At 37.0% G+C, this 12,559-nt stretch overlaps 1 protein-coding gene across 1 annotated transcript in view; it reads left to right on the forward strand.

Moving 5' to 3' along the window:
* Window positions 1-12,559, forward strand: part of ADGRA3 (adhesion G protein-coupled receptor A3) — a 127,161-nt gene that overhangs the window by 88,244 nt on the left and 26,358 nt on the right. Inside the window, exons 12-14 of the mRNA XM_014838837.3 lie at window positions 2,426-2,629; window positions 10,279-10,492; window positions 10,701-10,909. Coding sequence (XP_014694323.2) covers window positions 2,426-2,629; window positions 10,279-10,492; window positions 10,701-10,909 — 627 coding nt within the window. The remainder of the gene's footprint in view (window positions 1-2,425; window positions 2,630-10,278; window positions 10,493-10,700; window positions 10,910-12,559) is intronic.

A 12,559-nucleotide genomic window follows, 5' to 3' on the forward strand; every position in this document is an offset into this window, starting at 1 on the left:
CTAGAATTCTAAGAAAAAAATTCATTTAAAGCAACTCTAACCCAAAAGCGAGACGCCTCGTCCCCGTTATTATTTAGGGTGGGTATTTTCTGTTACTGCTTGTTATTAATTTCCTGTTCTCAAACATTTTAAAAGCTAATTTTGCTTTTGAGTAAGCTGTTTTTTTGGTAACTAGAAAATACTTTCTTATTCTGTAGTTTGAATGGTTATTGCTAGCTAATCCTCTGAAACTTTCCAAGACACAAATAAGAACACTATAGGATTGCCCTCCTGTCAATACCCACTGTCTGTTCTGGCCAATACTCTGTTCTGTGCCCTGAAGGATGTTTTGAGAGAGTACTTGATTGCTTGCCCGGATTTCAGTTTCAAAAGAGGACTGGGATGCCCCCCAAAACCTTGTGAACCTATTGACATTTTCAGTCCTTCCGTTCCTGGGATAATGGGTTATTTATTACTATTTAATTTAATGATTATTAAATATAAATCTTATTTGTGCTAAATTTGACTGTTCTAAATTTTCTGGTATACTGCTTGATTTTTGTTTTATAGTTGTGATAAATGTAATAAATCATATGTTATCCCCTTGGCAGTCATATTCTGCTCTGGTCCATGATTTTCATTTCCTAATTATTTTAGTGGGTTCATATAATATTCTCTACTTTCTTCTATGATTTTATACAATTCAAGATTACTGTTTTTCCATTGATTGATGGGACCTTTTGTGATGATACTGTGTTTAGTTGTTCCTTTTGCTCACTTAAGTTTATAATAAATAAAATGGAGGCCTACCATGGCTCCTGTCTTTGACAACTTGGGTCAGGGTTATTTCTCTCTCAGATACATGGCCTTACTTGAAACCAACTTGTCATTTTTATGGCCTTACTTGGCCTTTCCTGGCCATTTGAACCCATTTTAAATCCCTCGCTGTAGCCTTGCTTATTTCTCACCCCAAAGAACATCTTCTTTCCTCTGAACATCATTGGTTCTTCTGAGAACCCAAGGATATAATAAAGGTCATAGTGGGTATTTGCACACTATTTCAATATGTAGAAAAGGTTCCAGGAAACTTGATTATACATTTGTTTATAATAATCTACTTACGGTATGGTTGCAAGGGTACCTCAAAATGGCAGATTTCTTTTTTCTAACTAAGGTTTCACATGTTTGTCATGATTATTGCTGCTTATCAGAAGCTCTAGTGTTGTTTATGTGTCTTTGATCAATAACAATTGGAATACAAATTATTTGTTAACAGAGACAATTGAATTAGTAAGATTTTTCACAATGTTTCACCTGTGGGGCAAAAGCAATGCAAGGATTCCTTAGTCTTGGAGATTTGGGGAGCCACCAGTTATTTTCTACCGTACATGTGATACTTGGTAAATTCTACCTTATCTTTTAAATTTTTTAGTTTGTGTCCTCCTAATAGATTTTAGATACCTTGCATGAAAGTTCTATGTTTTTTTTTTTTAAAAAAAGAGGACTTTGTCCATATATTCTACCTAATTAGAATGGTGTCTTGCCTGTATGCTAGGCATAGAATTAATCATCCTTAAAGGAAAGAGACTCTATGTTGTCCTTGGAATTTACAGTAAATCCTATTACCTTGCTGGATGTGAAAGAGACTGGTCAGCTTGTCGCTTCTCGTGCCCTCTCTGGCATGGTTCTGACAATGGGAGTGAAGGGAGCCATCCTCCAGGCGTGGGCATGGCGGTTGTTTGTGTGGACGGGTCATGTGTTTTGGTGGCCCTCCTGAATTCAGTCCCACTTGTGAATTCCTTAAAACTGTTGGGGCAGGGCCGTCTTTTTCAGATGATTTTCCTGACCTAATTTGCTTTTAAAATCTCTTCATTTACTACTATTTGAACCAGCACCTCCCTTCCTCTTCTGAGGAAACAGCTTTTGAGTAAGTTTATGTAAAGTTTTTATCGGTGAAACAATGCAAAGAGTTAACTGATCTCCTTGTAAAAAAAAAAACCAGGGAATATGACATGTAGTGTTGAACGAGCTGACTTCTAAGTGCATTTCTCAAAGCCTAATACTCTACCTGTATTATGTTCATTAAGGGGGTGCACTGATTTCTTAAGCTAACTTTTTATAAGGCACTTCAGTTTTTAGCTTATAGTTTCTGCAAAGGGCTATTCAAGTTATTTTTAATTGACTTCTGATTTATATGCGGTCCTCCATACTTTTTGACTTCTTCTTTTCCTCTTCGTTGGTCTTCTTTCTATTCCAGGACATCGTTTCACTTCCAGCATCTTTTTAAGTTCCGCCAGTTGTCTGTCTGCACGGTGCTTTTATTTAATTAGAACCTGAACTTTCTCTTGTAGCTTATGTGCAGTGTTTTGTGTTCCTAAACTCTTTGAAAGTGCTTTTTTCCCATATTATGAATCTTACATCACTCCTGTTTGATTGACTTTTCAAGTATTCACCCAATATTGCTCTGGAAGCTTATGTCATCAAGGCCACTGGCTTCACTGGGATGACATGTACCGTGTTCCAGAAAGTGGCAGCCTCTGACCGCACAGGCCTTTCTGACTATGGGAGGCGGGATCCGGATGGAAATCCAGACAAGCAGCTGAGCTTTAAGTGCAATGTTTCAAATACATTTTCAAGTCTGGCGCTAAAGGTATGTTAAATTCTATAGTCATTTAAAACCCTTTATGGTCAGATTAAAATAGTCAAAATGTTTTGCTTTGCAAAATAACTTTGTTAAAAGTTTTTTGTGCGGGTAATATTATTTTGTGTTTGCTGTTGTTTTAAAGGAAACTCAGACCAGGAAGGGCCATCTTAGGACTTTCATGGGCCCTAGGCGTTTTTCGCACTTTGGACCTCTGTCTTTACACAAAAATAGGAAAATTTTATTTTATGACTGCAATGGTAAAAAGACAAATATTACATATTAAAACATTTTCTTTGACCTTAATTGTTATGCTCCTGATTTTAAAAGACATGACAACATTTTTGTGGACCTCCTAAAAATATTGTGTGACCTGTCTCTGTGTCTGCTGGACCTAATGGAAAAGTCAGCTGTGAGACTGGGCATTTCTTCAGGCAAGCTGTATATCAAGATTTTTGGCAAAAAAGTGCAAACATGTGATATGTCTTCAGAAAAATGTGTGTTTTATTGCAGCAAGCAAAATTAAAAGCATTTGTATTGGGGCCGGCCCAGTGGCACAGCGGTTAAGTACACACATTCCGCTTCGGCGGCCCGGGGTTCGCTGGTTTGGATCCCGGGTGCGGACATGGCACCGCTTGGCATGCCATGCTGTGGTAGGCGTCCCACATATAAAGTAGAGGAAGATGGGCATGGATGTTAGCTCAGGGCTAATCTTCCTCAAAAAAACAAGGCATTTGTATTGATTTTTAAAGTTTGGGGTTTAGATGTGTTTCATGAAATTACGTTGAAGAAAATAGTGGAGGTACAATTCCAACACCCTAATGGAACCACATTTTTTTCATTTAGTGTTGTGTGGCCATATGTATCTGTGTTCTCTGTGACTTTTAATTACCCAGTGCTTTGTTTCTGGCTTATCCCTGAGTTATAGCACAAACACTATTCTAGTCATTTTAATGGCTGCTTAGTGATCAAATAGGTGTTAGGCGTCCTGTTACCTTGTGGGCACTCAATAAATATTATGAATGAAGAATTAATGTATTTTGTCTTACCTTACCCTGGTGACCTCTGTAAGGAGAGCCAATTTACCTATTTTAGAAATAGCCCAACTTACCTCACCACCCAAGACAGTCTCAAAAGTCTGATAATGATAATATATTTGATACCATATACTCTGAGGAACATTGGCAAGATTTGTTTGTTACTCTTTGCTCTGAGAGTGCTTGATGTACCCAGCAATGCTACTGTAGACCTGCTCCTTTCCCTATTGTGTTATTGATCGGTAAAAATATACCATGAAAGGCATAGACACAGCCTTACACACAAGCCCTTGAGAGAAAGGCATGTGTCTTTGAGAAGTACTTAAAATTGATGAACTCTTCTATCTTGGGTGATCATAGTTGGTAGGAAGGGATTAAAAATGACGAAACTCTACATTTCATCAATTTCACTTCCTAACCCTCTGAGTAAGGAGTTTTCTACTTGCTAAAGTAGAAAGCTTTAAATGAACACCCTCAGATTTGTCGATTTCATACTATTCTAGCCTTTTAAGATCATCTTGTGGCCAGAAACCAAGGACACATTACACTATTATTTGTGTTTCATAGATGGACATGATTAAACTGAGTAAAAAAGGCATGTATCCTTCATGACACAAAATTAAAAATTTTAATGTCAGCAGTACAAAATACTTTAGCACTTTAACTGAAAATTTTCTTTACGTTTTCAACTTTGTGCCAGGGCACTTTTTACTCTTTTTGTATGTGCTTTCTTTTTCAATGTCTTGAATATACTAGACAACTTGAACATTCAGTAATTGACTGTGTTATCCTTGAATGGGAGAATATGCTAGCAAATGAAATTAAACTCAGGAAAAGTCAGTCCTGAGTTAGCAGTAACAGTCATATTTGAATTGCTTCCTACATGTTTCTTGAATCTCTGTCCTTCTGTCTTCATTACCGTCACAGCCTGGTTTGGACTTCCCTCCTATATTACCCAAACCATTGTGATCTCCTATTTAGTCTCTGTCTCTCAAGCTCTTCCTTTAAAATCCATCCTTCTCCTGTAGATTGGTCCCCCTGGGGCTGACATTTGGCCAACATCACCAGTACAACTATACCAGTTAGTAAAATATTGAAATACTTCCTTACCCTTTAGCAGATAGCTGCTGCTCCAGTCCCCTGAGTGCCTCCTTAGTCTGCTGGTCCTTCTGCCTGGAATACCACCCGGATCTCTCCACCCTTTAGCAAATGATGGGCTGGTGCCTGCAGAGCAGAGGGTCTCTAGGAGCCTTCCCCTCTGCAGAGGCTGTTCTCATGGTCCATGTGTGCCATTTCAGGTTTTTAATATTGTGAAGATTATCCTTGGATCGACCCAACATGGAAGTTGACCTTGCATATGCCCTGATAAATACTTCCTGTCTCTCAGAGGCTGGCTGTAGGGTAGCTTCATCATTTGTCATTTATCTGCCCTCTTACCCCATATCTCTTCCTACCTCCTCTCTCTCTTGTCCAGTAACAGAAAATTTCCCTTGGTTCCTCTCCCACTCACTGGCCATTCTTAGGCCGGGCTCATGCTAATTCTCTGGCTAGAATTCTCTATTCCTCCTATTCTCCCCAGCAGCTTGGTTGTGTGTTAACATCCAGCAGAAATGTCACCTTCAAGAAATAGTACCTAGTACTGTCCTGTTAGTCCTCTCCTCTCCCACCCTCATCTCTCTGTTTCTCTTCCTCACTCTTCTCATACACTCTGCTCATCTCTCTGCCATTGCGTGTTACACTTGGGAGCCAAATGGGTTTCTTACCTCCTGCAGTGGACTAAGGGTTGCTTGAGGCAGAGCTGGTGCCTGAGTCATTGATGAACTCAGTGCCTGGCCTCGGTCAGTTGGCCGGTTGGAGATTGAGTAACCTGTCATTTGACTCTCGCAGCACCAAATCTCCTCTGATTTTTTTCTTAATGAAATGCTTCCTTTCATCATTGGTACCATACTTTAGGTCCGTTAGCATCACAAAATAGTATGTTTTCAATAAACTACTAAGAGCTTTTAGCAATTGCTGGTATTTTGAATTCAGCTGTAATGTAGTTAGAAAAAACTGGTTCCTTAAAATTTACTTGACTGTAATTTAGAAATCAACTTTTCTCTGTGTGTCCCATATTTCCCTCAGCCCAGACACGTAGGGCTTTTGCCCAACTGAAGTCCTTTGAGATTTCCAGACCAGTCATATATGTCTTCATGCTTCCTGCTTTTCATTGCTGCCCTTTTTTTTTTTGTGCCCTCAGTCCCACTTCTACTCTGTGAAATCCCTGCTCCTCTCCTTCTAAGACTCCATTCAGATGGCAGCTTCCTTCTCTTCCTCAGACAGAATTCATCATTGCCTCTTAGTCCCGTAGTGCTTTGTTCATTTTCCAAAATAATTAGAAGCTGATGTGACGATGAATTGACTTACAGTGACAGGCCATGTAATATGGTGACTAAGAAAGCGGTCTCTCTGCAGCCAAACAGCCTGGGTTCATGTTCTGCTCCCCCACTTAACAGCTGTGCAAACTTGGGGCAAATACCTTAACCTCTCTGAATGTCAGTTCCTCATCTGTTACATAGGAATCATGAAATGGTACTTAACTGAGAGGGTTATTGAGAGGATTAAATGAGGCAAACGTGGACATTTACAATCGTGCACTTAATGAACGTTAGCTCTTGTTAGTATTGTCGTTGTCTCTTCCTTGTTTGATTGTGAATATTTGAGGGCAGGGACCATGGCTTATTTCATTGTATATCTCCAGATTGTGCCAAGCACGGAAAAACAGAACATCTGATAAATGTGGTTGAATAAAAATGAACAGCCAGGGGCCAGCCCCGTGGCACAGTGGTTAAGTGCGCACGTTCCCCTTCGAAGCCCTGGGGTTCGCCGGTTCAGATCCCGGGTGCAGACATGGCACTGCTTGGCAAGCCATGCTGTGGCAGGCATCCCACATATAAAGTAGAGGAAGATGGGCACAGAAGTTAGCTCAGGGCCAGTCTTCCTCAGCAAAAAGAGGAGGATTGGCAGCAGTTAGCTCAGGGCTAATCTTCCTCAAAAAAAAAAAAAGAAAAAAGAAAAAAATTAACAGCCAAACTAAATTAGCAAAGAAAGATAGTCAAATTAGTTCTAAAGGCAAACACAATCCCTGTTAATCATCAGCAGCGAGATAATCAGAAGATGGTATACAGTTAATCATATACAAGAAAATAAAGATATATCGTAACCTCTGTTTAAAATCGAGCGGGTAGATAGTCAAGAAAACATGGATAAATTAGTATTTTATTGTTTTAAATCAAGTGGCTCTTTGACTCATTCCAATTTTAGTGTTAGACTTCTATAGACTTGAACAAAATTAGGATTTCTGGAAATTTTCATTTATTAATCACATAGTAGAAGAAGTCCAGATTGTTTCATAAGGAAACATATTAAAATCTAGTGAAAGTATCTGAGTGAACATCTCTTAAGATAGTTACCATTTTCTTGCTAGTTTAGTGTCATTGTAAATAGGAAAATATACATGAATTTTGCAAATAAAATAGTAAGAGCTCTAGGATAACATTCATTTCACGTGTGTTCATAGTTTGTCAAGTTTTAGTATTGACATTATTACTCAAAGTGAATTGTGGAGGTCAAAATATGGTGAGGTTCTCAATTATTATTCATCAGTCAGTCACTTTAAGGCATTTCCTGTCTCCCCAGCCTCCAGACACGCCTGCCCCACTGCTGTGTAACAATAACAGAAATAGCTCCCACAGTTCCATAGCCTTTTGTACTTGTCATCGTCACGATCCCTTTTGGTCCTCACAACCATTTCTTAGGAAAGATGATTCGCTGCCTTTGACAGACGAGACTCAGAGAGGGTAGACAAAACTGTGCAGTGTTAAGCAGCTGCTAAGTGGTGAAGCTGCATCCCAAGTCCTGGTTTTTTGTTTGAGATCCCACGTTCTTCTCCCCATGGGTGGCATGTGATCTTTCAATAATAAATATTAGACCCCAAAAGCATGTATTTACCAAAGGATTTTAAGAGACATTTAAAAAAATTTATTAGCTATAACTCATGTGTTTCTATCTGTTTCCATTGCCGTAATCCATACATTTTAAAATAAATATTTGGTTAAATGAAATTATAAACTTTGTGTTCTTTGCCTTCAGGCTAAGTGCAAAAGGTATAATCATGATAAATGTAACAAATCAGTGTTCCTCAGTGATATTTTTCATTAGATTTACAACCTTTCTGTAATAAATGATCAACACTTCTTTTAAATAAAGTATACAAGTATTACATTCTTACTATAAAAATCTAAACATTATTGATACAGCTGAAGTTTGCTTTTTCAGCACCCCTAGGCTACCCTCTCTCTACCCAGGGAACCTGTAATATTATTGAGTAATATTCTTTATTGGACTTTGAAGGATATTTTAGAAGCGATAGATATGTAACAGTGCTGAATGTGTAGCTCTCGTCTCTCAGCGATTGTCCATGCACCCGAGTTTTTTAATTTGTTGTTTTTGTTGGGTTGGTTTTATAAGTTTAAACTTGTGTAGAAAAAGTTTTGGACTTCTCGAAATTATAGATGTCATTTCTTTGTTTCAACTCTTCTAGAAGTTCTCTTTTAGAAAACATTAGTATGATTCTTTTTTTAAATTAATTTATCATGTGATACTTTCCCAGAGGGCTATGCTTTGTTTGCAAGTCACTTTGAGTTCATGACAAAATTGTTTTATAAATTTTATAGTACTTAAGTTTTAATAAATATCCAGTATGTAATGCTTTATCAGGATTTTGACTTTCTAATTAATTGATCTGTTGAGGTTTCTTCTTTTTTTTGAATGCCTCATTATATATTTGAGAAATTTATATACTTAATAGAAATTTTCTAGATTAGTAAATGAATTTATAATAAATTTTTTTTTCACAGCAGATTATATTTGCAAGTGAGAATAGTAGAAACCTTTTTATGCATTTTCTTAGGTGAAATGTTTCTAATATTTCTTTGGCATCTTCAGTTTAAAAGTAGTGTTCAAACTGTCTGTATTCAAACTTCCAAAATACTTTCATTCAACAGATAGATATATGTGGGCATCTGTTGTATTCCAACATTGTTCTAAGCCCAGCAGTTAAAACTAATTCTGAAGTCAGTCGTTTGCTTCACTAAAACCTTTTTTCTTAAAAAAAAATAAGCATGCCATGTAGGCTTTCATTAATTTTATAAACAGTGGGCTACTTTTATCAAATACAAGTGTCAGGAACTATTATTAACAAAGGGAGTCCAAAAATAAATGAGATTGTCTGCACTCAGAAATCCTGCTGCTTCAGTTAGAAGCAGGCAGAGTTACACTGTGATGTGTGCAGACTGCTGCCTCCGTCCAGAAGAGGGAGCAGCCAACTGTAGAAGCGGTGTACTGAGGAGACGTCATTAATTGTCCAAACAAAGCCCCGTTTTAAAGACCTTGTAAAGTCCTTCTCCTGGCTGTCACCTGGTCTCATTCTGCTCCATCCTTTATATTGCAGACAAAATTATCTTTCTAAAAATAAAATCTGGCCAGTTTAAGTGTTTCCCAGACAAAAGGAATAGTGGAGCATTTCAGCTGGGAATCCTGACATACACAGCATGCACAGTGGCATAAAAAAGTAGGCGATCTCAAAAATTGATAAATTCAGTGTGGCTGGGTTATAGTTTGTCTTACAATGAGTGTTGGAAGATGAATTTGAGACATAGATTTTAGCCAGATTTTATGGCGTGCTTAGAATTTGGAGGTAGTGTTCTCTAAATATTGGAGAATCAAGGTGTTATTTAAACTGAAGTAACATGATTAGATTTGTTTCTTAAGAAGAAATTTTATTGGCAACGTGAAAATTGGGTTGGAGACAGGTTGGTGCTGAGAGAAAGACTTTGTGATATATTTTTAAAATAGGGAATTTTTTTAAGATAATTATTTGCTTCCTTGGTGTATAGATTTATTTTTTATTGAATGCTGAATAATTTATCACTTAAAAATTTGTAATAAAGAAGTCTGAAAAACCTTCAGTGATCAGCCAGCATGTTGTTCCTGTTATTACTGTGTTTTTCTAACATAATGTGTTTCTTAGTGTCAGGGAAACTTCTGCTAAAATAAGAGTTTGCTGAATCCAGCTTCTGTTATGGTTGTATCATTTCTTTCTTTTGTTATTTGACACTGAATCTATCATAAATCACCTTAAAGTTCCATAAGCCCAAATTAATTACACTCACATTTGTGATATGTTACATTTGTGCTTATTTACCGTATTTTGTCATTGTAAAAATGATACAAAAACTGATCATTGAACTTCCTGGTCGGTTTAATGCTGCCTGCTTCAGCATTATGTTATTATGGGAAAATTCACTTTGTAGTTTGAAAGAATTCCTTGTTTACTTATAATACTTTGAAATAGAGTTTGCATTTCTCTTGATTTTCTACTACTTTTGTTCTGTGATATTATGTGGTGTTCAGACATTTCATGTAACTGATACATTTTTTTAACTATTAAATTTTGTGTATATACATTTTTTAAAAAAATGTGTTCAGCATATCATTAGAAAACGTAACTGTCTAAAATATTCTTTCTGGTTTCTATATACTAATATGGCAACTCTTCTTTGTTTTTTAATATATTTTCAGAATACTATTGTGGAAGCTTCTATTCAGCTTCCTCCTTCCCTTTTCTCATCAAAGCAAAAAAGAGAAGTCAGACCCACTGATGACTCTCTCTATAAGCTTCAACTCATCGCATTCCGCAATGGGAAGCTTTTTCCAGCCACTGGGAATTCAACCAATTTGGCTGATGATGGAAAACGGCGTACGGTGGTTACCCCCGTGATTCTCACCAAAATAGGTTTGTATGTGGCATATGTTATCCTGCAGAAGCTGGACAGTGCGACTTTGTAATTCATTGTTGCTAAAAAAGCTTATTTTTATTTCTTCTTGATTTAATGAGTCACTAGTGAAAAAAGATATTGCAGAGTACCCATTAGTGTATAAGTTGACATTTAACTGTTTATGAAGTTTGTTTCAGAAATACTTTTATTTCCCGTTTTCTCCAGATGGTGTGAATGTAGATACCCACCACATCCCTGTTAATGTGACACTGCGTCGAATTGCTCACGGAGCAGATGCTGTGGCCGCCCAGTGGGATTTTGATTTGCTGAACGGACAAGGAGGCTGGAAGTCAGATGGGTGCCATATACTCTACTCAGATGAAAATATCACTACCATTCAGTGCTACTCCCTTAGTAACTATGCGGTTTTAATGGTATGGCGTTTGTTAACATCATGCATAAACACTAAGTGTTCTCGTTTTTTCCCTATGCATAGTTAAGCTCAAATGAAGATTTTTCAAAAACTTTTAATGTAAATTGCTCCTTTTAATTAAGTAAGAAGTTATGTTTGGTGTAATTCTGATTTTAAAGGGAAATTGAGTTATTACCAGGTGAAATAAATATATGAGATTGAATTTGGTATAGGAATTTTGAGTGAACTTTACAAGTGCATCAGTTCAACTAGACTTCGATCTTCTTAGAATTTGAAGACATCTTAAGTCTATACACTCCACTTGCAACCCGGAAAGAGTGACTCATTTGCCCCAAGATACACAGTGAGTAGTGAGAGATTTTCCTGCTTTGTCATCTGGTGCCTTCTCCCACTACACGTCATAATTTTTAGACCCCTTTTGAATTTAGAGTAATGGTGATAATTTCACTTTAGTCACTGCAAGAGACAGTATTGACACAAATAACGTCTTTTCAGTTTTAATGCTGATCAAACTAATGTTGTTTCTGTTATTTACTATTGTTTGCACCTATTAATCTTTGGTAAAGGAACTAGTTATTACTGTATAGGGGCAGATCTTTTTATTAGTAAGTTATTTAAGTGAATCTGATTCCTGAGCTGCTAATTATGAAATTAGCCGTGCTAATTTTTATTTTACCTTACAGTTCTTATAAGATACTAACAACCTGGAGTATGTATACATGCATTCAGAGTATAGTGGAAGGAATTACTGATGACTTGGAAAGACTTTCCCAGGAGTGGCTTGAGGCTAGTCTGGGAGTGAGGACACTTAGTTTTTTAATCTGCCTCCAGCTCTGAATCTGTTATCTAGACAGTGTTTTATCAAAGCACTAAATAACCTTGAAACATGATATATTTTAAGTTTTGTGAATTTTTTTTCCTTAAAAAAACCAAAAGAGCATTTACCATGAGAAATGATCTTGAAGCAAGCTGAATTAGACTAGATTTTCCTCCACTCTTTGTTTGGTTTTCTCTTTGCTCCTTAACTTAGCATACCTTACCACCATGCCAGTCGAACAGGAGAGGAGTAAATAGATTCTTTATCAGGGCGTAGGGATGGTCTGCTCAGCGACATCCTTTAACGTGTTTGTTATTGGGCCCAGCTGACAGAGGGTGGGGTCCACTCTAGTTAGACTCAGCTGTATTTGTAAGAGTCATTTATCCTTTGGGGTTTAAAGTTGGTGTTGATGGTTTAGGATTCTTCTCACAAATAGAAGATGTAGGATTTCTCTAAGTCTCCTTTCTGTAAGTTCACTTGTTATTGTTTTGTGGTAACCTTTCAAATTAAAGCATGATGAAGCATTAGTTAAAGTGTGAAGCATTTTCTCTTCAGTTTGAAAGTGTTTTCTCATTCAGGTTTTCTTATAAAATAACCTGAAACTATGAAGTACTGAAGGAGAAATAATAGAGATACAGCATTGGCTGAAATTTATATAATAGTTAACTAGAAAAAAGTTGGGCAAAATAAATGAAACACAGAACACACAAAGGCATTTTGTAAGCTTCTCTGTTAATGACATGATACTGTACCATGTAAAACTTGTATTTTTATTTAATCTAATACCAGTTTAAAACATCTATTTTTGAACTTCCTAGCTGTTCTTCTAAACTA

This window comes from Equus asinus, chromosome 3, assembly GCF_041296235.1.
Source record: "Equus asinus isolate D_3611 breed Donkey chromosome 3, EquAss-T2T_v2, whole genome shotgun sequence".
Lineage (NCBI taxonomy): Eukaryota > Metazoa > Chordata > Mammalia > Perissodactyla > Equidae > Equus > Equus asinus.